General features: G+C 42.0%; 1 protein-coding gene across 2 annotated transcripts in view; it reads left to right on the top strand.

The window, feature by feature from the left end:
• Positions 1-25,844, top strand: part of kif13ba (kinesin family member 13Ba) — a 38,842-nt gene extending 12,998 nt beyond the window's left edge. Inside the window, exons 3-37 of one of the 2 annotated variants that reach the window (XM_077563062.1) lie at positions 83-95; positions 282-342; positions 813-905; positions 1,139-1,319; positions 2,158-2,245; positions 2,491-2,625; positions 4,955-5,067; positions 6,115-6,226; positions 6,299-6,511; positions 6,586-6,696; positions 6,832-6,966; positions 8,093-8,226; positions 8,691-8,777; positions 8,864-9,054; positions 9,990-10,269; positions 10,443-10,605; positions 10,911-11,066; positions 11,148-11,297; positions 11,771-11,896; positions 11,976-12,307; positions 13,010-13,142; positions 13,227-13,379; positions 13,470-13,569; positions 13,644-13,770; positions 14,530-14,585; positions 15,047-15,171; positions 15,244-15,519; positions 16,414-16,566; positions 17,185-17,262; positions 17,951-18,001; positions 18,491-18,650; positions 18,869-18,966; positions 19,294-19,353; positions 20,032-20,446; positions 21,759-25,844. In XM_077563062.1, the coding sequence (XP_077419188.1) occupies positions 83-95; positions 282-342; positions 813-905; positions 1,139-1,319; positions 2,158-2,245; positions 2,491-2,625; positions 4,955-5,067; positions 6,115-6,226; positions 6,299-6,511; positions 6,586-6,696; positions 6,832-6,966; positions 8,093-8,226; positions 8,691-8,777; positions 8,864-9,054; positions 9,990-10,269; positions 10,443-10,605; positions 10,911-11,066; positions 11,148-11,297; positions 11,771-11,896; positions 11,976-12,307; positions 13,010-13,142; positions 13,227-13,379; positions 13,470-13,569; positions 13,644-13,770; positions 14,530-14,585; positions 15,047-15,171; positions 15,244-15,519; positions 16,414-16,566; positions 17,185-17,262; positions 17,951-18,001; positions 18,491-18,650; positions 18,869-18,966; positions 19,294-19,353; positions 20,032-20,446; positions 21,759-21,988 (5,089 nt within the window). In that variant the 3' untranslated portion in view covers positions 21,989-25,844. Of the gene's footprint in view, positions 1-82; positions 96-281; positions 343-812; positions 906-1,138; positions 1,320-2,157; positions 2,246-2,490; positions 2,626-4,954; positions 5,068-6,114; positions 6,227-6,298; positions 6,512-6,585; positions 6,697-6,831; positions 6,967-8,092; positions 8,227-8,690; positions 8,778-8,863; positions 9,055-9,989; positions 10,270-10,442; positions 10,606-10,910; positions 11,067-11,147; positions 11,298-11,770; positions 11,897-11,975; positions 12,308-13,009; positions 13,143-13,226; positions 13,380-13,469; positions 13,570-13,643; positions 13,771-14,529; positions 14,586-15,046; positions 15,172-15,243; positions 15,520-16,413; positions 16,567-17,184; positions 17,263-17,950; positions 18,002-18,490; positions 18,651-18,835; positions 18,967-19,293; positions 19,354-20,031; positions 20,447-21,758 lie in introns of both variants that reach the window. The other variant, XM_077563061.1, reaches the window with a different exon arrangement.
• Positions 25,845-25,957: the final 113 nt, after the last annotated feature.

Raw genomic sequence — 25,957 nt, 5'->3', positions numbered from 1 at the left:
TATTGTACCCTGTCTAATCTGCATAAAATGTCTTCTCTCCCTTTTCCCACATGCACTTTGACCCCCTGCGCAACATCACCAGGAATCAGTCTAAGGTAATGCCAACTTTTTGACATTGTCAGCATGAGGTCATATTTGCTGCTCGTGAGTCACGCTTGGCCTCAAACAAAGACACGGCTGTGTTGGAGTGACTTCCTATTGGAAACCATCTTAGCTCTGTATTGTACATTCACACCATAGCAACCATTTAGTCATTTACATCTGCCTGTGTGTGCTTCCAGGTTTTTGCCTACGACTACTGCTTCTGGTCCATGGACGAATCAGACAAAGAGAAATTTGCCGGTCAGTTTGCCAAAAGCATTCCGGCGCTAGGGCTGAACGATTTTAGGAAAAATGTCCTAAACTTTTTATGCTATAAATTAAATCCCTTCACAGTTACGGTATATAAACGTAAATGTGAATATTGTAACGGAAGGTTTTTTTTTTAATTTAAATGAGAAAACTGTGGAAGTGTTGGATTCAGAGGAGAGGACAGCTAACTGTGGGTCATGGATGTGCTTTTTTTCTTTTAACCAGCTCAGTGCTGACGGGTTCGCTTGCTTTGCTGTCTCCGATTAGCATGTTCGTTCTGATTGGTGAACTTGTGGAGATAAGAGCGCTTAAAAAATCCGCAGCATAGCTTTAACAGTCACTGGATTGCGTTTTCAGAAATCAGAAAACAATACATCGTTCAGCCCTACTCGGCACATATTGTCATAAATCTTGATATTTAAAAGACTAAAGGTGACAGTTCAACATGGATGTCTCTCCAGGTCAGGAGGTGGTGTTTCAGTGCCTTGGGGAAAGTCTTCTTCATAACGCCTTCCTTGGCTACAATGCCTGCATCTTTGCCTATGGACAAACCGGTACGTTACTCAACTGCAGACGGGGGGGGAGCGGTCAACTAATGCTGGTTGGTTGAAATAATCTTTTGCTGTATAAATCAAGTTAAAGTGGAGTTTAAAGCAAACTAGAAAGGACCTGCATTTTTTTGGTTGTCTCGCTGTCTGTAATGCAATCACATACACGTACTTTTGAAAGCTGTTCTTCCAGCCTTTCATTGAAGGGGACATTCCTCCTCTTATTTATGCATGCATAGGTTCCGGAAAGTCCTACACCATGATGGGCTCAGGGGACCAACCTGGTCTCATCCCCCGCCTGTGTAGCGCTTTGTTCGAACGCACGCAGAAGGAGCAGCGTGAGCAGGAGAAGTTCACCGTAGAGGTCTCCTACATGGAGATCTACAACGAAAAGGTTCGCGACCTGCTGGACCCCAAAGGGTACGTCCTTGACCTCAATGCTGTTAAAAATCCTCCCATGTTTGATCTAGCTGACAACAGGAGAATGTACTTCTTGAAACTTCACAGTTGGATGATCATAATTAAATGGCATGGGGAAGAAATGATTTGTTGAAGTTGAATTAAAAAAAATTACCGCCAGCTAATATTTTGTTATTTAATTTTAGTTCAAGTGTAAGATTTTCTTTTGAATATTTTTTATTCTACCCGTTTTCTGATGGCTGACATTTTATGGAGCACCGCCCCCCTGCTTTTGACTGAAATTGACATTGAAGTGCCCAGCACATCGCGGCTCACCTGATTTCCGGGATTGGTCACGTGACCTTTGCAGTGCGCGGTCCGGGGCAGTCTGACGTCAATTTCAGTCGACGACAGGAGGGGGTTTTATCACGAGTCCCACTGTAAGAAGTCTGCACTTGTGATTTCCACGTAATTCAACATCTCCCCTGTTGGAAAACCGCTGAACATGTGATGTTAAGAAAGTGATAGATGTTGTGTAAGGCCAGCTGCCGTGTGTGGTCACCGGTTTTCGAGGTCGTGCCCGGTGGAGTTCAGATCATGTCCAACGCTAAATCAGCACCACTGGCCTGCTGCTGATGACCTAACCTTTGACTTGGATTGACCTTTAAACTCTATGCTTGTTTGGGTGGAAGAAGAGCAGACCATCTGACAACCATATGTGCTTTGCCAGTGATGAAGTTCTCAGTCTGAATGAGGGTCAGAGATCACACACCGGCTTGCGGTTGTGTGGTCAGAACCGCGAGGATCTTGACGCAAGACGGAAAGTTTTCATTGTTCACCATTCTTGTTTTGGCTGCAGGGGCAGACAAACGCTGAGAGTGAGAGAACATAAAGTGTTGGGTCCGTACGTGGATGGCCTATCTCGGCTAGCTGTGGCTAACTACAAGGTCAGCTTACGCTATGTTTCTTTGAATTGTTTATTATTGCCGTTATGTCAATATTTAATGATCATTAAGGATTAGCCGTGAGAATTGAGCCGCAAAGGCACAATCATTGCTGCCAACAGTTTTAATCATTTTTCGGCAAAAGAATCGCCTCAACACTCAACAATTATTCCAAGCATGAGTAAATATATGTGCGGCGGTGTAGTGTGAAAAACTCTAGAACTAAGAAGCAATTCAATCATTGACAGGACATTGAGGTGCTGATGTCAGAGGGCAATAAGTCTCGCACCGTTGCTGCCACCAACATGAACGAGGAGAGCAGTCGATCACATGCCGTCTTCAACATCATCCTCACGCACACCCTGACTGACGTGCAATCTGGGGTAAGTCTTGTTGACCATGTTGCCATTTAGCAAAGCTGCCGCCTCTTCGTCTTTATGTGCCTGGTCTGCAATACTAAACAATCTTTAGCGTGTACACTTTTTAAAGACTTTGTAATCATATTATAACACATACAGAAGTTTAGCACAAAAATCTGTGAAAAAAGCTTGACCAAGACACGCAAAGCCGCAATATATCAAAGCTCCTGTTTCTATATGCCTTATCTCTTTTTTTGAAAGGAGATATTTTCTTGTACTAGACTGGTTGGAATTCATTTTGTCACATTGGACTTGTGCAGTTGAACGTGAAGATCTTAAGCTTGGAGCCTCGGGCCTCACTAATTTTACTCCTCGCTTTCATTGACGGTCACAAAGCAGCTACTGGCACATTACGTTAATAATTGACGAGCGTTTCCTAGGCCTCTGTTTTCCTCAGTCCTCTGCATTCTTATGTTTGTCATCAAGCAAAAAATTTTTTTGGGGCGATGTAAATCAAGAAAAAAAGAAAGAAATGAAAACTGATTTAGGCCTCTTCCAAATATTGCTATACGGATGTGACTCAATGCGAGTGCAGTGTAAATGTGCGGATCAGCCAAACCCCGTCAATGCCAGCTTGTAGAGAGCACATATAGGTGTCCTTGGTGACATTTTTCACGTAAATCCCTGCCGTTTACATGCTTGAAGCCAGCGTAGACATTCCTCCTGAGCTCCGGAAAACTCCCTTCATTCGAAGACGGTCGCAACATCGGCAGTCACATAGCAGCAGACACCAAAGCAGCAGAGGTTTGTTGTAACCATAATACGTCTGTTAAGGATATTTATGGTGAAATAGCGAGTCAGTTCAGAATACACTTGGCCCAGTCGCCTGCCTGTGTACTGCTCCGTTTGTTGTCCAAAACTCAACTGAAAGTGCGCCGTTCTAAAAATAGTAGTTTGGGCGTAATTGTGTACAGACGCTCCCCAACTTATGAACGAGTTACGTTCTGAGCGATCGTTCGTAAGGTGAATTTGTTCGTAAGTTGCTTCAGTGCTATATTTTGTATTATAATTTATGTTTAAAGAGAATACGTACAGTACTGTACTACGTATGTTAGCGAGAGAGAGCGAGAGACACACACAGTATGTACATGTACGTAATAAGATAAATAAAATGAAGTTTAACTTATTTTTGGAAGATGTACTCGATGCTTAAGGAGAGGAGGAGGAGGAAGATGAGGATTTTATATCATGAGAGGTTCTTCGTCGTCGCTGGAATGGGCTTCAAAAGTTACTTCCTCCTCCGTAACTTCAATGTAGGAAGAAGTTGAGGGTCGAGGAGAAGAAGATGAGGGTTGATGAGTATCTTCCTTGGAGGATTTACTAGAAACTGGCCGAAAGAAGCGATCTAACGACGATTGCACAGTTTTCTTCTTTTTTCATCATAAATGATGCGGTAGCACTGTATGGCATCATTCAATTGATTTGCAACCTTTGTGCAACGTTCAATATTTGGGTCTTGCTGCTCGAAGAGTGCGATGGCTTTATCTATGAGCGACAGGCGTTTCTTCTTCTTCCTCCTCCTCGACACGTTGCTGAGCCTCCAATGCTGGGTGAGCTCTCACAGCGCCAAGCGTCGGTATTAGCGGCGGAAAGAAACACTACAGTACTCGGAAAAAGGTGCGCAATACAAAATCGAACTTACAGCATCTCTTTCCGAACATTTTTTGACATGCGCGCAGACATGTTCGTATGTACCGTTGTTCGTAACTGGAATGTTCGTAAGTAGGGGAGCGTCTGTACAGCCCGATTCATCAAACTATGCAGATTGATGATGCGTCTGCCCAAACAGAAATATACATAATATACATTTAAAAAAAAAATACAAAACATTAACTGTAAATTTTAACCAAAGCAAAGTCATAGACCAGATTTAAGATTCATTTCAATTGGCAAAATTGGATGTATAAATAAATTAAGTTATAAGATGGCTCACAGAAGGAATTTAACTTGTAAGTCAAGGTGTCACTGTAGGCAGTCAGTTAGAATCGAGCGCTTGGACCTGCAGTGGACTCCAGTCTTTGTTTTCAGTAAGCTTCAACGTGAGGATTAGTCACTTTGTCGAACAAAAAAACTGAAGATTCCCATTAGCTCTCATGCAAAATTTGCCCGAGTCGTCCTCTGCTGTGTAACAAACATCAGAGATCGGTCAGAATCACAACAGCCTTTTGTATTGTCGAGCCGCATCATCAACAGTCCTCACGCGGCCTTGAAACAAATTGTGTTTTAATTTAGCCAAATGAGCCACAAATCATGTGACTTTTTCCTCTCTTTCTTCTCTCGCTCACTCTCACAGACAAGCGGTGAGAAAGTGAGTCGGCTGAGTCTTGTGGACTTGGCTGGAAGCGAACGAGCTGCGAAAACCGGAGCAGCTGGAGAGCGTCTCAAGGAGGGAAGCAACATCAACAAGTATGAATCAGACGCACACACACACACATACACACGCACGTCATCAGATTTTCCAGCATGTTTTACATATTATGACGACTTTCATCTCAGAACTTTAGCATAACCGAAATGTTTATTTATGCTTGAATATGTTCCCTTTCAATCAGGGATGTGCAGTCAGGGGAGGCAGGAACAGCAGAGCCTCATCTGCATCATGAATAGTAAAAAAAATAAATAATAAAGATTAAATAAAATTTATTCCAATTTGAGTTATTTGGGCTGTGCTTTTCAAAATTGCTAAATTTGTGTATTGCCTCTCCTAGTTCGTTCCTCCCGACCACCAAATAATCGTAGTTAGTTAGTAGTTCGTCATCATAGCACAGAGAAACACCCCCATCTCTTGGTCAAAATACTATACTACAGTAAAAGATTTACCGGTTTGTCGATATTTATTTAATTTTTTTTAATATGCACTTTACTTTTCCATAGTCGGGCTACTAATTGCTGCATATGACGTTTTGCTGATCACATTACAAAAGATAAAAGCAAGAGGTGAGGCAAACAATATTCTGCCTCATAAAGGGAAGGCCATTAGGCAAACACAGGTTGTCCCCGCAAACATCTAATAAAAAAAAAGATCAATAGATTTCTTCGATTGAATCATTTTTATGATTTAAATTGATATTATTTGGAATCCAATTTATCAACAAAGACCAACCCTGTAGTTTAAAAAACTGCTTCTAAAATCAGTTCAAAAAAGAGCTTGTTTGACAGGCTGCTAATTTAATGACATATTCGCCACCCTGTTTGGGGACAACGCCCTGCCCAAGGGCACCTCAACAGTAGCTGGTAAGCAGACCAGCATCTCTTCAGTAACCAGTTGCTATTTTGAATACTTCCAAAATTCCCTATTTTAACTTGCCATAGAAATGTACTGTAAGTTTTCCACCACTTTGCAATCCTAGTAACATCAAAAGTTTTTATTTTCTTCCTAAACACAAAGCATTTAGTTTATTGTTTTCTTTTCAAAGCTAATGAAAAGCGGGACTGTGTTTGTGTGCCTGCCAGGTCGCTGACTACACTCGGCCTGGTGATCTCCGCTCTGGCAGAGCAAGGAACTGCCAAAAACAAGACCAAGTTTGTTCCTTACCGAGACTCTGTTCTGACATGGCTGCTGAAGGTACAAACGTGCACTTGCCATCCTCCTCTCGCTCTGATTCTTTTGACGCTCTCGTCATCTCCGCTCTTGAAGGACTGTCTCGGCGGGAACAGCCGCACGGCGATGGTGGCCACAGTGAGCCCGGCGGCCGACAATTACGAGGAGACGCTATCCACGCTGCGCTACGCCGACCGGGCCAAGAGCATCGTCAACCACGCCGTCGTCAACGAGGACCCCAACGCTCGCATCATCCGGGAGCTGCGCGAGGAGGTGGAGAAGCTGCGAGTGCAGCTCACGCAAGCCGAGGTGAGATTCCTTTCAAGTAATCCTCAACATCCTGACCACATCTTGACCTCCTCCTTTCTTTCTGTTCCGTGCAGTCTTTGAAAGCTCCGGAGCTCAAGGAGCGCCTGGAAGAGTCTGAGAAGTTGATTCACGAAATGACCGTCACGTGGGAGGATAAACTTCGCAAAACCGAGGAGGTTGCACAGGTGACCGCGACAACAAAGTTTATGAATTCAATATTATAGAAAAGTTGGCAGCAACGTGGAAGAGTGATAATCACATTTGAATCCTAAAACTAGTTTTCAAAGATGTATTTTAACCCACATTATGTTGTCTTGTAGGCACGTCAGAAGCAGTTGGAAAGTCTTGGAATTTCCCTCCAGTCGTCGGGCATAAAAGTGGGCGACGATAAGAGCTTCCTCGTCAACCTGAATGCAGACCCAGCACTTAACGAACTGCTGGTGTACTATTTAAAGGTACACACACATGAAGCAATGAATTAATTCAGTGGACTTCATTAAGCATTGGCACCACAAATCTATGTATTACATTTTAAATTAAACAACCTTACAAGCTGCATATTCACTTCATTTTAACTCTTTGACTGCCAGACGTTTTCAGAAAAGGGATGCCGTGGGTGCCAGCCGATTTAAGCATTTTGACTGATCTTTTGACTGATCTTTCAAGGTCCACAGAAAATTATGTGTTTGGACTATGGAAACACACATACTACCAAATGAAAGATTGGACTCTCATCTTTCATCAGAAAAAAAAGTTTGTTTCTACCTTATTCCGTTTTTGAGTAATCAACAATAGAAAATGGTTTGTTTCACCTCTGTTTTGAAACAAACGTCTTTTAACGTCTTTGGCAGTCCTCCATAGGATTTTACTAAACGTTATTTAACGTTTTTGGCAGTCAAAGAGTTAAATTTAAACAGGGTGTGCAAAATATGAGCCTGTGTGTGTGTGAGTGCGCTTGTATGTTGCTGACGTCGGGCCAAAAGCTTGTACCCCAAAATTGTCACTTTTTAGGAGCCCCTGAAAATTACATGTTTTTTAAACCATTAACATTGCATCATCAAAGAGACCAAGACATTTTCAACACTTCAGATTGGTCAATAATTCGTAAAAATGAAACCCACGTGTGCAGACTGACCAAAAGTAGAGATTTTTCAAATATGAAATTTGCCAAATCGTGACTTACGAGATGTGCACTGTGGGCTTTTGTATGTATATAAAAAAGGAGGAATAAAAATGATTATTATTTTTTTTTTTTTTTTTACATTTGTAAACACTGTTTTAAACTTTTCAATTTAATCTCATCACAACAGGAAGATTAATAGGCGCCATGCACTTCTTTGTCGTCAGGTGCTAAATCCACTAGCCCAAAAAACGCCTCTCGTTTTCCTATCAGTAACAATAATTATCCTAATTCATCGGCATAAAAGGTGAGCTACTTTACTAACCGAAGCAGCAGCTACACAAGCACTTAAATATTTTACATAAATGAAATCTGGAGATTAAAGATGATCTTCTGTTACGTGGAGACATTATGTAGCGTTTTGCAAACGCATTCTGCTCGTCTTGACTGTTGGCCTTCAGGAGGACCACACCCAAGTGGGCTCGGCAGACTCCCAGGACATTCAGCTGTGCGGGATGGGCATCCAGGCCGAGCACTGCGTTATCGACATCACCGCTGACCCTGCCGTCATGCTCACCCCGTACCCCAACGCTCGGTAAAGATAATGAACACAATTTACAGTACACTATAAATGTTCTTAGGTTGACTTGTACTCAGTTCCTCTTAATGACTTTATAATATTTTTTGGACTGTCTATTTCCACGTACATTTCAAGTGACACATATTCCACCCATATTGCTGTGTTTTCTTTCTTTACAATACTTTTCTATACAATATGAGATGCATTTAGATGCATGAAACAACCTGCATGTGCAGATGCCCATAAATGACTCCATGATCGTCAACACGGTGGTAAACGATGGTACATAAATAATACAAGCACTACAACATTTAGTTTGCCTGGGCTTATTGCCCCCCCCGTGGACTTAGATGAGCCGACCCTCCATGTTATGCCCCTGGCCCCGTTGACAATTATTTTCCCTATTTAATAATGGCTATACCTCTGAATTATCATGTCAACTTCATTTAAATTTTTATATCTAAAATGAAACATTACAGGACGTGTGTAAATGGCTCTCCGGCCACCTGTGCACTACAGCTTCACCATGGCGACCGAATCCTCTGGGGAAACAACCATTTCTTTAGGTAACTAGTCCCCTTCTAGTTTGTATGTGTGTGTCTGGGAGGTGTATGCATCGAAAGCTAAAGCCATACACCCTTTTCCCCTGCAGGATTAACCTTCCCAAGCGGCGCATTCGAACCACGGAAAACGAGGAGGGCGATGGCAGCGTAATGAAGAAGAGCGGAAGCAGCGAGCAGCTTGATGCAGACGGTGACTCTGCCAGCGAAGTATCCAGCGAGGTCAGCTTCTCCTACGAGTTCGCTCAGACCGAAGTCATGATGAAGGCTCTGGGGAACAATGGTAAGCAGGTCCGTTTTCTCTAGTGGTGGTTGGTCAAGGCCAGTAAGGCCTTCTCCGCTGACGTAAACACATTTGGATGCACTGACCTACATTCACATCCTAAATTGTAATATTTTTCTTAACTCATTCACTGCCAGCCATTTTCACTGAAGCAACCCTCTTCGCTCCCGGCTGTTTTACTGGATTTTGACTGATTTTGCAAAGCCCACAGAATATTGTATTCTATTGCTATAAAAGTATTGAACCTACCAAAAGAAGGATTAGAGTCTCTTCTTTCATCAGAAAAAAGTATATTTCTATCTGTTTCCATTTTGCAGCAATTAGCATTAGACTATAGCTAATATTCATCATTATTCACAAATCTGTTTAAAACAGTGGGGAAAAGAGCTTGATACAACATGGCCCAGGTTGATCTCTTATACTCTGCTGCCACCTGCTGGCCGTTTTTTGTAATAACTACCATTCTTCATGCGTCCCTCTTCAGTTCAGAGGCTGCATCAAAGCCTTCTGTATGAAAAACAAACCAAAAAAAACATTTAACAAAAATGTATTAATACGTCTTTGGGAGCATGGAAATATTTAAAATAAGACGTATTTATACGTATTTGGGAGCAAATGAGTTGTAGTGTATGAATTTATTTCTAAAAATCTATTATCTTCATTGTAGTATTTGTCTTGGCTCCGCTTTTTCTAGTACGTGTATGTGGAAGTTGCATTTTTTTGTTCAATCAAATTTCAGTCTTTTTGTTTTGCGATGTAAATTTAACCTTCAGTGACTTGTCATTACATTTTTAGGATAGACCAATGTGATGTATGTAGCACAGTAGCACAGTTGCATGCATATTGTATAGTGTTGTTGTTGTGCCTGCCACTGCGTTTTTCAACGTAAAAGTAAAAATGGCGCAACCCACCTTCACATGATTTTGTCCCGTCAGACCCCATGCAGAGCGTCCTGCAGTCGCTGGAGAGGCAGCACGAAGAGGAGAAGCGCTCGGCCCTGGAGCGCCAGAGGCAGATGTACGAGCAGGAGCTACAGCATCTACGCCGCAAGCTAAATCCGGACCGCTTGTCCGCAGGCAACCCGGGACCGCCCGCATTTGGCCAGCCCGGCACCGGCCAGCAATCTCACTACCGCAGCATGGAGAGGCTTAGCATGGGAGGCATGAGCCACTCTAGCAGCGCTCAGAGCAGATTGAGACAGTGGAGTGAAGACAGGTAGGTGAAGGTTCGACATCAAATGAGAGTATGACCTTCAGTTCAGTTTGGTTTGATCAGGACATATCACAATTGGTAAATCCTTATCGGGCTTGTGTTTCTATCACGGACTACAGTGGTACTGTGGCTTATGAATGCCTCGTTTTGCCTGTGCTCCAAATGTTCTCCTTCAGGGAGGCTGTGCTGGTGAGGAGCTTGAGGCGGCTGCGGGAGCAAATAGTGAGAGCCAACCTCCTGGCGCAAGAGGCCTGCTTCATCGCCGATGAGCTGGAACGCCACACAGAGTACCGAGTCACCCTACAGATCCCTTCAGACAACCTAAACGCCAACCGCAAGGTCTCGAACCTCAAACTCAACCACACTTGTGCTTCTCACCGGGATCCATTCTTGTTGAATGGAAAACTGTAGAAAGCTCAAACTGGCTAGTCACTTTATTGAGAAATAAGAAGGGTCAGAAAAGTTGCAAAATTAAGATTGCAAACTAGTTCCTCTCTCTTTCGCAGCCATATTACATCAGGGGATGTGCTATGAACTACAGAAATAAAAACCGTCCTGACAAATAAACTACAATTAATAAATATAATCGTTCATTCCGAGCCTTTGCGTCACATCCCCTCATTGCTGTGTATATGCGTGTGCAGAGGGATGCTGTGCTCAGCGAACCCGCCATTCAGGTGCGACGCCGCTGCCGCGGCAAGCAAATCTGGAGCTTGGAGAAGACTGAGAACCGCCTGGTGGACATGAGGGAGCTCTACCAGGAGTGGCAGGACTACCACCAGCACGACAACGACAATCCGGTAATTTAGCAGTGAAAGCTTTGACAAGCAGAACCCTGGAGGTTAACGTTGTTTTCACGATCTCTTCCTCCGTCCATCCAGGGGATGCGCTCATACTTCCGGCGGGCCGATCCTTTCTTTGATGAGCAAGAGAACCACAGCCTGATCGGCGTGGCCAACGTCTTCCTATCCTGTCTTTTCTATGACGTCAAGCTGCAGTACGCCGTGCCCATCATCAACCAGAAAGGAGAGGTAAGAACTCAATGAAGTTAACTCTTTTTACCGCCAAAAACGTTTAATAACGTATACTAAAATCCAAATTAATGCCGCCAAAAAACGTTAATTGTGGTTTACTATTGGGTGTTTTTTACTCAATGGGCAGTGCAATGTGTGTGCAGCACTGCCTTGTCATTAGGGTTGTAAAATCCCAAAACACCCACTAACTATGGCCAGCAGATGGCAGCATTGTTTCTTTTCAATGGGCTCCCAGGGTGTCAAATTACATGAAAACATGGCTGATCTTAGGATCAAAGCCTTTGTCACATTAAATCTAATTCACAGAGCATCACTAAACAAAAAAATATTAGTGTCAAATCAACTGATCCTTGCAGTATATCAACAAAAATATACATCTGGCAAATGTTGAAAATTCTGAGAAAAATGCATATGTCATTCCAAGACTGACATTTTCAGAAAGGGTCATTGTTTTTTGTTGTCATTGTCAGGTGGCTGGGCGTCTCCACGTTGAGGTGGTGAGGGTTGGGGGTGCTCTGGAGGACAACATCGCCGGAGGAGACGATCCTGACAGCAACCCAGATTCAGAAATTCAGGACCGCAAACTTGTCTGTATGGTAAGAACTGCCAAATGCCTGGTGCCTGATTGTCAATAATGTTCCTCAATCAACATCAGCAATCATTTGTTTTGTCCAGATTAAAATCCTGCAGGCCACTGGTCTCCCCCAGTACCTGTCCAACTTCGTCTTCTGCCAGTACTCTTTCTGGGACCAGCCTGAGCCCATCATCGTGGCCCCTGAGGTGGACCCCTCGTCGTCGTCGCCCAGCACCAAGGACCCGCACTGCATGGTGGTGTTCGACAGCTGCAAGGAGCTGGCCGTGTCCGTGTCGGAGGATTTCATCGAATACCTGACTGAAGGCGCCGTGGCCATCGAGGTGTTCGGACACAGGCAGGCTGACACGGGCAGGAACCCGGCCCTGTGGGACCTCAGCATCATTCAGGCGAAGACGCGCACACTTCGAGACAGGTGAAGATTTTTCCTTTTAGGGGCCATTTCAAGTTTCATTAAGTCTTACGAAAACTAATTAATTAATTAATAATTTTGTTAGAAACTTTAATTTCAAGGTGACTCTTTGGGTCACACTGGGTACCTTAAGGCAACAAATGTCAAAACATTGACACAGTTACAACGGTCTCTGCAATTATCGTTTGAAGTGTTCATCAGTAACTATGAAATTGGGTGGAAATGTACTTTGCAAGTCGATGTACTTTGCATGCCTTTAATCTTTTTATTTCCACCTCTAACCTCTAAAATGTCCAAAGGATACAGAAGAGGATTAGGGCCAGTAAAGAGAGAAAAAAGGTTGGCAGGATTCTGACTTTATTCTCAGCATTCTGACTTTCTGACTTCCTCCCACAATTCATAGCTCTACATCACAAAGTCAGACTTCTGAGATTAAAGTCAGAATTTTCACTTTAAAGTCAGAATTTTGAGAATAAAGTGAGAATGCTGCCGACCCTTTTTTTTCCTCTTTACTGGTCCTAATCCTCTTCCGTAAAAGGACCACTGTGCTCCTAGTGAAAGTTCTTCCTCTTAAATTCACCTGTAAAGGTTGTACTACATTTGATGTCACACAAAAGCCCAATAGTGACTCCCTAACTTTTTTAGTGTTTATTCCACTTTTGTGCTGTATGTGACCACCCGGAGGTGTTTGTTTTTGCCCCGCAGGTGGAGTGAGGTAATGCGCCGGCTGGAACTCTGGATCCAAATCCTGGAGATCAATGAGAACGGAGACTTTGTCCCAGTTGAAGTCATTCCCGCCCGAGACGTCAACACCGGCGGAATCTTTCAGCTTCGACAAGTACGATGAAACGTCTCCCCGTTGTCACCCTACAAAAGCAGTCCCAAAGTAAGCTTGTCCTTCCCTGGCTTCTTATTCCCCCAGGGTCAGGCGAGGAGAATCCAGGTGGACGTGCGCTCCGTTCAGGACTCGGGCACCATGCCGCTCATATCGGAGATCGTGCTGGCTGTGTCGGTGGGCTGCGTGGAGATCACAAGCACCATCAGCACCGAGGGAGACGAGATGGACAGTTACCAGGTGGAAAACGGTTATAGGGACCGCAATAGAATGTGAGGAAATGACACCGCCCCGAGAATTGTTTAGAATAACGTCCATTTTCTTGCACAGGAGAGAGACCTGGAACGTTTGCGACGTCAGTGGTTGGCGGCGCTCACCAAGAGGCAGGAGTACTTGGATCAGCACTTGCAGAGTCTGGTCAGCAAAGCAGGTAAGACAACAGCAGCACACGAGACTTAACGTCAAGTGTGTATTTGACATGTTAGTCGTCGTGTGTCTCTGTAGAAAAGACAGAGGACGACATGGAGAGGGAGGCTCAGCTGCTGGAATGGCGCTTGACACTGACGGAAGAGCGGAATGCCGTTATGGTGCCCTCTGCAGGCAGTGGTATTCCCGGAGCACCTGCGGAATGGTAATTTTTTATTTTTTTTGGTGTGTGTCAACAGTAGAAACAGGTGTAAAAATTAACATGCCCAATACAAATTCACAGATAAATATGCGCATCTATCTTGGTGAAAATACCTGTAATTTAGAGGTCCTGAATACAACCACCCCGGAAAGCCACTCAGGAGCACCCCTTGGAAAGATAGAAAAATGGATGGGCATGTCTCTCATACCAGGACACACAAAAAGTCTAAAGGACTCATGGCTGAAATTCAACAGGAAGTCAGCAATTTGTTTTGAAGTGGATTTTGCCCAAAGCTTGTTCATTGACCAACCGATTAGAAACGGTTAATCTAGAGAGCTGGAAGAAGCCAAATGGCCACGTTTTGTGCCGATGCCACTTAATGTAAGCACAGCATGACGTCCAAGTTTGATGATCCCCAAATCAATCGCTAAAAGTTACATTGTAGCACTTTCTGGGTACTTAGAGAGAAAAAAAAAATCTCTAACACGACTCTCGAAACTTATTTTAGTTGCGCATGAGGGGAGCAAAAATAAGCCATGGTCACCCCTTTGATCAACATGAAATTATCTTTCATAGAAGGATGCATGAAATAGTCTCAGTATCCCTGAATTAAACACAAACGCAGACCTTTTGATTTAAAGCAGTCATTAAGAGAGTATTAGCGGACTCAAACGCTGGAATTTGCACCAATGGAAAGCGGGTATTTTGCTGAAGTGTAATGAGTCGATGAATGCTGACGTTGACGTTTGTGTTTGTGCGTAGGGTTCCACTTCCTGGCATGGAGACTCACATTCCAGTCCTCTTCCTCAACCTCAAGCGTATGTCATATGTTTGCTGTTAGATGAAATCATTATTTTCAGCCATATGCTCACAGCCCACAAAATTAGGTACCGCTACAACAGAGGTGGGTAAACTCGGTCCTCGGGGGCCGGAGTCCTGCAGGTTTTGGAGGTTTCCCCTCTTCTAACACAAGCTGATTCCAATCAACAGGATCAATCGTTATTAGCTTGCTGATGAGCTAATCATGTATCAGCTCTGCTGGAGAAGGCAAACCTCCAAAACCTGCAGGAGTCTGGTCCTCGAGGACAGAGTTTGCCCACCCCTGCCCTACAAGAAGCTATTAAATCATTATTATTGATCATCAATGACTCTTTTATCTGCTGTCTCCCATATTTGTCGTTGGTGTATTCAGTACCTTGACAAAGTTTAATGCAGTGTCATGAACAGGTTGTTGATATTCAAGATTTTCGATTTACATATTTCATCTTTGTGCCTCCAGCTGACGATCTGAGTTCCCAGGACCAGTTCGAGGTTCCCGACGCAGGAGGCTGGGACGCCACGCTGAGCGGTGAAGACGAGGATGACTTCTTCGACCTGCAGATTGTCAAGCACTACGACGGCGAGGTAAAGGCGACCAGCATCTTGACTCATTTTCACCCCAGTCCGCTCTTCATCGCACTTTGTTTCGGCTCCCAGGTGAAGGCGGAGGCGTCGTGGGACTCCACCGTCCACGAGTGCCCGCAGCTGAGCCGCGGCGGAGCTTGGCCCGACAGCCGGGTGTATCTGACCGTGCGCGTGGTGGTGCAGCTCAGCCACCCGGCCGACATGCAGCTGGTGCTGAGGAAGAGGATCTGCGTCAACGTCAATCCCGGACGCCAAGGATTCGCCCACAACTTCCTCAGGAGGATGTCCGCGCGCAGCACCATCCCGGGATGCGGCGTCACCTTTGAGGTGGTCTCCAACATCCCAGGGGTAAGTAAGGCCAGGCAACGGGAAAGCAAACTTTTTGGGTTCACCAGTGGGGGAAAAAAAGCATAAAAGTTGCCAATTTTCCAGAAAATAATTATGTCACTATGACGTTCCAAATCATTTTTTTTTTTTTACAAAGTTTATGAACATATGAAACTAAAGTCAAATGTTAAGTTAAATGTTTAAGTATCCCAAAAATGTACTTATACGTTTTTGATGTTTTTTTTATGCTACAGCATACAGAATGCTTTGATGCAGCTGCTCAACTGCAGAGAACGGTTGAATACATGGTAGTCATTACAAAAACGGCCAGCAGATGTCAGCAGAGTAAAAGAGATCAACCAGGGCCATGTTGAAAAAGCTCATTTGCCCACAGTTCTATACAGATTTGTGATGATGAAACTTAGCTATATTCTAATGCTAATTGCTGCAAAACAGAAACAGATAGAAATATTATTTTTTTCTGATCCAAGAAGAGAATCTAATCTTTCTTTTTGTAGGTTCAATGTTTTTATAGCAACAGATCACAATATTCTGTGGGCCTTGCAAAATCAGTCAAAATCCAGTAAAACAGCCGGGAGCGAAGAGGGTTGCTTCAGTGAAAATGGCTGCGAGTGAATGAGTTAATTGAGATTAAAATACAACTTAATTCCGTTATTAGTTTTTGTTTTAAAATATGTAAAAAAAGAAAATATATATTTTTTAAAAAGAACAATTCATACGATGTAATTGTTTTATTTGCACACTGCTCTCATGTAGGCGTGTACTTGCTTTATGTGAATGATACGACACCTAATCATGTATTCCAGATCATTTAGCTGATCTCCAAGCGACGGCCCTCGGACGCTCTGGATTTTGAGGGGAAATTATTCAATGTGGTCTCACCCCTATCATCAGGATGCTCCTGGATCGGAGGACAGGGAGATGCTGGCTCGTCTCGCCGCCAGCGCTAACAGCAGCGAGTCGGTGGACGACGAAGCCGCCATCGAGAAGTACCTGCGCAGCGTCCTCAGTCTCGAGAACATCCTCACCCTTGACCGACTCAGACAGGTACACACTGGCTGGACCGGTCGTATTTTCAGAATCGCTCCAGAGAATAAGTCGTGCCAGTCCAAAAATGCATCATGAAGAAGAAAAGAACAAACATAAGTCGTGTTTTTGTCAGACATTTATTTGACAAAAGCCGAGACCAAGACGGCAGTGAACGAGTTCAAGTCGGATTTGAAACTTCAGCTCCTAACTCTGGAAAGTTTTTTTCCTTTTTTTTTTTGTTGTTTAAAATGGTTTACTTTTAAGAGAATTCCGCTTCACATTGTGGCCAAACTGAATCCTGATCGATTCTTGCTCCTTTTGCTGCTGTAAATCTTGAATGCTTGTTTTGGTGGATGCCACGTGCTTCAACTAACGAGCCGTCCCCTCTCAGACCTCAAATTCAGTCCGACTGCATTTCCAATTAATCCCTCTTAAATTGCAGCAGAGGGGAGTCATTGCTTAGCAATATTGTGAGTTCCATGGTTAACTAGATAGCTGACAAGAAGGCACTCTCACGCCATACTTGCTACTTCTCATCTGATTGTTTTTGATTTGCATACAAATGTTTGGGTTGGCATAGAAGTGGGATTTCTGCAGAAGCAGGCGATATCACATCGATGTGTTTGTGTGCTCAAGGAGGTGACGGTGAAGGAGCAGCTCGCTGCAAGAGGAAGGAGCAACCGGCGGAGTCTCAGTTCTCCATCTGTTAACAGGGTAAAATGTGAACCAACCACTGCGTAGTTAGTGTGGTTAAAATAAATCAACCCATTTGAAATGAACCAACTTGGAAACAGGATGTCAGCCAGTCCCAAAATCGCAATATGCAACATCAACACTTTCAAGTATAGGAAGTAAGCACTTTTGTCCATTTCAATGTTCTTTTTTTATTTGATGGAGTCAACATAAGTTAACAATTCAGTGTTCTTCTTTTGCCAATAATTTCACAAGAATGAAGTCGCAATGAAAACTGTATACAAGAGCAGTTGCTGTGTTATTAGGATAATCATGCAAGAAATAAGTTTTTTATATGACAAAATCAAATAGGTATACTGTATATGAATTTTAAAAAATGTCGATTTGATTTGAAAATGCAATATCACTATAGAAAAAACTGCCAAAATATATAGAAAAAAAAAGTTTACAAGAAAAGGTATAATTTCATGAGAAAATATTTACATTTAAAAGTTATACAATGACAAGAAAAAAGTTGTCAATTTACGAGAATAGCTGACACAGACAGCAAGTCGCAGATCACACATTGTGAACCCAAAGACACAATTTGACTACATGAAGACCTTGTGTATCCTACGAAAATGTATTTTTTACACTGAAAAGATTTAACTTTCTCACTTTATTTTCATACAAATATTGATATTCATTTGATGCTTTTGGTTGTCCTCAGCTGTCTGGAAGTAGACAAGACTTGTCCACCACCTCTCTGCTGGAGGACAAGGTAACACACACACACACGCACACTTGTCTTTGTACCATTGTGGGGACATCTCATTGACATAATGCATTTCCTAGCCGCTTCCCCTTAACCTCCACCATGAAAAATGATTGCCTACCCCTATTCCTCACCCTAACCTCAACCATAACCCATAATTCAAACCTAAACTCAAAAAGCAAGTCTTGACCCTCAAAAAGCGGTCTGAACCTGAAAATGTCCCCGCAATGGTAGTTAAATGTGTATGCGCCCCACAATGTAGCAAAGGCAAAAACACAGAGGACTGCACAATATAATGAGATCAAATATAGCAACTTTCTTCGAACGGTGGAATTATTAAGTTTATTACTGTGGTTGGTCATAGTTGAAGCTGTTTGAGTATTCGGGCCTTCTTGTGCAGCCAAATCATGTTTAAAAGTGTTTGACGCTTGAAAACAAATGAAATGTGGAATGGAATTGACGCGTTTGGCGTTTTTGCTTGCGTGTGTTGTTTAGGGTCGCTGGGAGAGTCAGCAGGACATCTTCATGCCGTCTGCGTACCATCGCACGCTCCCCCGTCCCGCCTCGTCACCCTCCACCTACTGCCCCGCTCCGCCGGCGCCGCCGCCGCCGTCGAGCGCCGTCACTTGGCCGCACAACCAGGAGCCCGAGCAAGGTAAACCTCCGCGGCCGCTTCCTCCTCTTCGGCTTGTCGTCTTCTGCTGCTTCTGCTGCTGAATGGAAGTCTCCATGTCGAAGGAGTATTTGTGTCTTTGTGCCACGTTCTTCAACTTCTCTGCTAACCTTTCGCACCGCCTCTGCCTCCTCGATTCCTTGCCTCCTTCCCTCTTCCTCCTTCAGGTCGTTCAGGACTTGCTGCCTCTTATCTTTCAGTGAAGGCGTTGGTTCCGCAGATGCCCAAACTGCTCAAGTCTTTATTTCCGGCGCGAGACGACAAGAAGGAGCTGAGGCCGTCGCCGCACGGCCAGCAGGTGGGCAAAGATGGCCGCTGTGCTCGCGCCTCCTCCCAAGTGCTTCTCAAACGAGTCGTTTCAAACATTAAGACTTCATTTTTTTCCCTCTGAAAACAATTTCAATATTGCAAATGTCTGTTGCATCTAAATGAGCATCTCTGCTCACGTCAAAGTAGTTTCTCAACACTCGATGTTGCCAAAGCTGTGCTTCTAGTTTAGACAAGGCTTTGGTGTGAGCACAAAAACTGCAAAAAGGGAGTTTTTCGGTGAAAAATGAAGAATAAGTTCTTAACAAAAAAAAGAAAGTAAGGCCCACAATCTGACATCTGCGTTTTTGTTTTGCAGCACGTGCCACGCATCATGTCGCCACCAGGGGGTGATGACAACAGAATCAAGGTGGACATGGTGAGGATTGACTACTCCACTCGCTGCCTGCTTTTCTTGTCTTATTTTGCCTCATCAAACTCTAATTCACTTTAAATTGGCTTTTATTTTTGTTTTAAACTTCTCAAATTTAGCTGTTCTCCTGCGTTGGTAAATCTATTTTTTTCTCTCCTCGTGTCCCTTACGGCAGCTGTTTTAGCATAAGCAAGTAACTCCCATCGCTCACAATTTTAAAAACATGTATATTTATATATTTTTTTAATTTTATCAGAGGGTAGATTTATCAGAATATTTCTTAGCATTAGTATAAAGTATAAACTCATTAAAATTACAAGAAAATAGATGTGAATTCTAAGGTTAGTCATGTTTTTTAAATGTTGAAGAATTAAGTAAAATGTCATTAATTATGACAAATATAAATGTGCAAGAATAGCTAAAAAAAAAAGTGAATGTACAATAAATTAATACATTTACGATAGAGAGGTTGTACATTTATACAAATTATTCTCTTTTGAGCAAAAAGATGTACCGGTACATTCATTAGAAGTCATAAAATTATGAGACTTATAGTAGGTAAAAAAAAATAAAAAATGTATCGGAATATAGAGAGAGAGAAAAAAAGACATTTGAGAGAAAACCGTGTGTCAAGTGCGACTCTGACGCTGGTTTTGTCTGCACCGCCCCGGCGGCGGTCGCTAGGCCGCCCCCGTCCCTCGAGCGCCGGCCAGAGAACGGCGGCCCGAGCCGGCCGACACCCCTCCTCCAGCCGTGCATGACCCGCATGACAGCGCCCCCCTCAGCCCGCTCAGCCAATCGTCCAGCGGCTACTTCTCGGCCAGCGTCTCCACGGCGACCCTGTCCGACGTCCTGCAACCCCCCTCCTCGTCCTCCTCGTCCACCTCCCTCCTCCTCGACGCCGCCAATCACGACGGCGTGGCCGCACGCCGCTTCCTCTCTGAACAGAAGCCGCCCGACGACTCGGCCCTGCCCGACTGGCTGACGGACGGCGCCCACGTGGCCGTCGGGAGCGGCAAGGCGGGCACCGTGCGCTACGTGGGGGTCGCGCACTTTGCCGAAGGCGTGTGGGTGGGCGTGGAGCTGGACTCCCCCGCAGGTGAGCTCAAACGGCGCGATGGCAGCAGGAAATAGACTCATGAAATTGTCGGCCGAAAAGCCATCAAATTAGTTTGGAATTCATGTCAATTAACAGAAAATAAGATCAATAAAATTACAAGAAATAAGATCATCAAGTTCAACAGACCATCTAATTGAAAATAAAAAAGTGTCAATCTAAATGTATGTACCACTACTACTTGGGGAAATTAAAGTAAAAAAAAAATTCTAATTCATAAAATTACCAGAAAAAAATATCAATTGAATAAATTGCATTATGTCAATAAATAAAGTCATCAAATTATGACAAAGGCAGAAAATAGCTGAATTTCCAAGGATAGGGTCGTAAAAAGTAAAAGAAATGACATTCTGAGGGGAGAAAGTGTCAATTTAAGATGATGGACTTGTACAAATTAAAGAAAAAAAATCATAAGACTACAAAAGAAGAATTTTGAATTTATGAGATTTGGTTAAAAAATTCACGAAAAATAAGTTCTTTAACAAAGTCATAAAATTGTGAGATGAATCATAAAATTAAGGAAAAAAAGTGGTTTATTTGCAAAAAATGTATAATATAATTTCTATAAAATGACAAGATTAAAGTAATACAATCACAAGAAAGGATTGTTGCAATGTGAGAAAAAGACATTTAGCTATGAGAAAAACATGTTTTTTTGGTCATAAATTGATGACATTATAAAGCTAGAAAATTCAGACGATCAAAGTTCTTAATTTACTATAAATATGTTGACGAAACAATGTTAATAAACAATACTTATACGAGAAAAAGAAATGTTATAGCACCCCAAAAAAATTATGATGAATAACATACAAGAATCGAGTAATTATGACTGGAAAAAGTTTTTAATTTATAAGAATTGTTGAGGGGGGAAAAGTAATTTGCAAAAATGATGAGGGAAAAAAGTCAATTTCATTTTAATAGCTATGTCACACACAAAAAAACCTCAGTGAGTCTCGAGACGGAAAATTGAGAGGAAAAATGATAAAATGACGCGTATAAAAACAAATTATTTTTCATTCATGAGAATTACCTTGAGAACAAAAATGTTCCATTTATAATAGTCAAATTATGAGACGTACAAGGAAAAAGACGGCAGTCTATGAGAATCAAGTTCTCGCATTACATCAAATTCTAAGAAAAAAAAAATCTGTTCAAGAAAAAGATACAGCTCAAGAGAATGACTAAATCATCCCATTTCCAAAGATAATATAATGAGGAGGTGAAAAAAGTGCATTTGTTTGGAGCTGGACTGAAGCCAAGTCAAGCTAAACGTCGCCATCGTCCCTTTCAGGTAAACACGACGGCTGCGTGGGCGGCCACCGCTACTTCCGATGTCGGCCGGCGCACGGCGTTCTGGTTCGGCCGGAGCGCCTGAGCTGCCGTGACAGCCACCTTCCCGCAGACGCCGCCCACCTTCCCGCAGACGCCGCCCGCCTTCCCGCAGACGCCGCCCGCCTTCCCGCAGACGCCGCCCGCCTTCCCGTCCTCCGAGGGGACAACCGCAAGTCGTGGAGCAGCTGAGAGCGGGCGGCCGCCCAAATCGCCTCCAGGAGCAGATAAGAGCTTTTCTCGCCATCTTTGGCATCTCTACCCGCAATTCCTCTCACTGTTTCCCGGTCTGCAATGGCGGCCGTCTCAGGGACTGCCGGGGGGGCGGAAGCGAGCGAGCGAGCGAGTCAGTCCATTTTTTTGCCCTTGTGTGCAATAAATCCGCTTTTTGGCTCCGTGTTGACGTCAAGGATGACGCACGAGGCCCGTCGTGTTGTTTGTGTAAGTGCATCTTATTTTGAAAAGACTCTTATTTAGATGGGAACAACTTCCTGTCTCATCGTATTGTTGTAGGAAAAACAAAAAGCAAGATGGCGTGCACCTCTTAGTGTACATTCCACAGACATCATGAAAGATGGCCGACCCGCTGCCAAGCCAAGACCTTGCCGCGGATACTTTTAACTTTTCTCTTTTTTTTTTTTTTTTTTGTGATGACTCGTCACTGTGGTGGGTTAGTAATTTTGAAAAATGACGTTAATGCACACACAAAAATAGAATAGCAGGATTATGAGGGCCACACTGATAACAACAATGAAAATAATAAAACGTTGGCATTTTACAACCAAAAACAATTGTATGATAAAAATGTGCAATAAGTTGTACAACTTTTCATTTGGACTTTATTGTGACAATTGGGTCAAAAATAACCCTCAAATTCGAACATAAAGAATTGCAAATATGAGAAGCTTTTTTTTTTGAAGAAGAAGAATTCAATAACAAAAAAATTCTTGTAATTTTACAGAAAAGTACAAAGAAAAAGAAACATTTGCCAAATATGCCATTTATTAATAAGAAAATATATCAAATTTACAAGAAAGTAGAAAAATATTTCAGCTCACTAGAAAGTCAAAATAAGACCCCCCCCAACATTAGTTTAAAAAAAATTTCAAAATAAAAAGGAACTTCTTTTCACAAACTGTCAGCCTTTTCAATTGTTGTGACTTAATTGTTGTATTTTCTGCTCAGTGTGGCCCTAATAATAATAATAATAATCAAATGGATGATAATAATAATAATTGTTGTCAGTGTGAGCGTCATGAGTATTTGTGCAACTAACATATCGTCACATTTCTGTGGAAACGCACACGAATGAGCCACTAACATTTCACCAAGCCTTCTTTTCTTGACTGTCATCTTTTTCTTCCAAATTCTTTTGAAATTGCACAAATGAATAATCGCTGCTATTCGCACTCCAGAGTGACGAACGACGGACGCTCATCTTCGTTGGAGTCCACACTGACATTGCAAGCGTTTTGTTTGCTTTCAAATGGAGGAAGAATCCAGGCACTTTGTCATGTGACTTTTGCAAAGCGGAAGCTGGAAATGTTGATGAACGCAAGCGCGACGCCGCAGATTGCTTACTTGATTATTAATATTTGATTTGATTTTTGAAGCTATTTTTGAAATGATGGTATTAGAACAAAATGCTAAATTATGATTATTTTTTAAACATTTAAATATTTTATTAGTTAATTAATTAGATGCAAGTTTTACAAGAAAATAAATGTAAAGAAAGTCCTAATATGAGGAAACTTAATGTAGCAATTTTATGAGTTGTTTTTCTGACAAAACAAAGAGAGAAAAAAATGACATTGCAGTTTTACGAGAGTGTCAAATTTTCATGAAGTAAATCGTTCATCCTAAATTGCCGTCGTGGGAAAATAAAGGCCTCCATTTACCAGCACGCTCGATCACTGCCCATCGCAAGATATCGGCAGGAAAAAAAAGTTGCCGTTTTACAAGAAAAACGTAGACATAATCAATATAATGTAAACATTTACATGAAGAAAAAAAAATGATGGTTGGAATTTGAGAATAAACTGAAAAGAGAACAGATGTAAACGTGATGAGGAAGAAGTTTGTGATTGAAGTCGAATGAAGACTAAAGGAATATTGTGAGGGATAAAAAATGATCGATTTCTGCCAATTTAGTCGTATTATGCGTAAAGCCGCATTATTACCAGAATCAAGTTGCAGGGTCATTTTAGGAGAAAAAGGTTTGAGGTGAAAAGTTATATTTCACTCAAAATAGTTGTAATCTCCCCATTTTCTTTTAAACTTGTGCAATCATGATTAAAAAACAATTGTAATGACGCTAAGCTTGGTTGAAGGTGATCTTGGGTCGGTGGTTAGTGCAGGTGTCTGATGGTTATGTCGGAAGTGATTATGGCAAAGTCGACGGAAATGAGCGAGTGTGTGCGTGTGCTGGGTCTTGACTACGAAAAAATGGACCTAAATGAAGCGGTAAAAAAAAAAATCAATAAAAATTGCACGAGAAGTCATCGTCACAATTTGAAGTCGACTCTGCCTTTTCTACCAAGTAGAACCGTTAGGAAAAGTCCTAAAACGTTTACAGGTTGGTAAAGTGCAAGCCATGTCACGAGAAAAAAAAGATGGATGACAATAATTTGGATTCAGGAGAACAAATTCTGTGACAAATTCAGATTTGTGAGAGAGTGTGAAGGATCATCAACTTGTCACAATATTACAAGAACAATAAATCATAATTTAATGATTAAAGTTCAGTTTTACCAAAAAAAAAGTTCCAATAACAAAATATAATTTTACAATGAAAATAAAAAATATTACAAGAAAGAAGTCTCAAAAAGTTTAAACTTAAAATTTGTGAATTAAAATACTAAAGTTATGTGAAAAATTAACAATTTTCAGTCTCTAAGTAACAAACTAACTTACTCTTGAAATGTATTGGAGTGCGTCACAATTTTCTCTTAAAAATTTCACAAGATTAAAATACTTTTTTTCACAATTCTGCATAATTTTACCGCATCAATCGATTAAATCTGAGGATAGGAAATTTAAAGTTTGCAAAATTTTTTTATTTTTTTTTTAAAAAATAAAAATTTTATGAGAAGAATTTCAGAAGATTATGAGAAAATCTTAACATTTTAAAATTTACAATAACAAATTGTTATTTTGAAGTTAAAGTAAATAAAATAAAAGCCTGCATTGTCATCATTTTATGATAAGATTGCAATTCTGTGAGAAGTACGTACACTTGTGAGGATTGTTTAAAAAAAAAAAAAAAAAGTATAAAGGAGCTGTTTTATAAATGAGGGTGAAAAAAGGTCATTTCTGTGACAATTTTTGTCGTCTGCACAAAAACATCCCTGATAGGAAAATGCTTATGGTGCCTCTCATATCAACATTTGCACACGTTTTTTTCCTTCCTTTTTCTTTTCTTCTTGTCATTGTTTTTCCCCCTTCATGCACACAATGGCTTACTCTGAACTTGTCGCATGGCAGTTTGTGACATCATCATGACGTCATACATGACACAAAAGCCACAATCAGTAAGTGGAAACGTCGGTGGTCTTGCCTTGAACTCATCCGCACTCTGCCCACATCAGAAGGCGCCGTCTAACTTGGCTAGGGGGCGCTGTTGTAGGGGACGTTCCCTAAAAGTTTCTTCTTTTTTTTTTTGCTTTTGTATTTATTTTATTTAAGTGTTGATGTTGTCAACACAAGCGCAAATAAGCAATACAATCTTTGTTTTTCTGTTGTTACTAAGGGATGAATATGATTAATACCGCAGCAACGCAAACATTTCATATCGACATGACAAAAGATTAGCAATCCTGTTTCTTGCTAGTGTGTTGGCGCACGCGTACGGGGATGTAGAAGAAAACTGTTGAGCACAGATGTTTAATTTTGTGTGTGTGTTGATTGCCTATTACTTTTTCTGTCACTATGCTGCAATCCAAAGAGAGAACGTGTATTATATGAAAAGAAACATCTATCATGTTTTTTTTTTTTATTTGTATCATTTGAACAGTAATCTGATAAGAAAATAAAGAAAATGAAAAATGAATGATTGCTGAGTATTTTGTTATATGTCCATATAGGAATGCTTGCAACTGGATTATTATTAAAACCAACACAACTATTTGCTTTCTTTTATTAGATTAAAAAAATAAGTAAAAT

This window comes from Vanacampus margaritifer, chromosome 4 (genome assembly GCF_051991255.1).
Source record: "Vanacampus margaritifer isolate UIUO_Vmar chromosome 4, RoL_Vmar_1.0, whole genome shotgun sequence".
NCBI lineage: Eukaryota > Metazoa > Chordata > Actinopteri > Syngnathiformes > Syngnathidae > Vanacampus > Vanacampus margaritifer.
The sequence above is the reverse complement of the archived record's forward strand: the minus strand, read 5'-3'. Positions and strand labels throughout refer to the sequence as shown.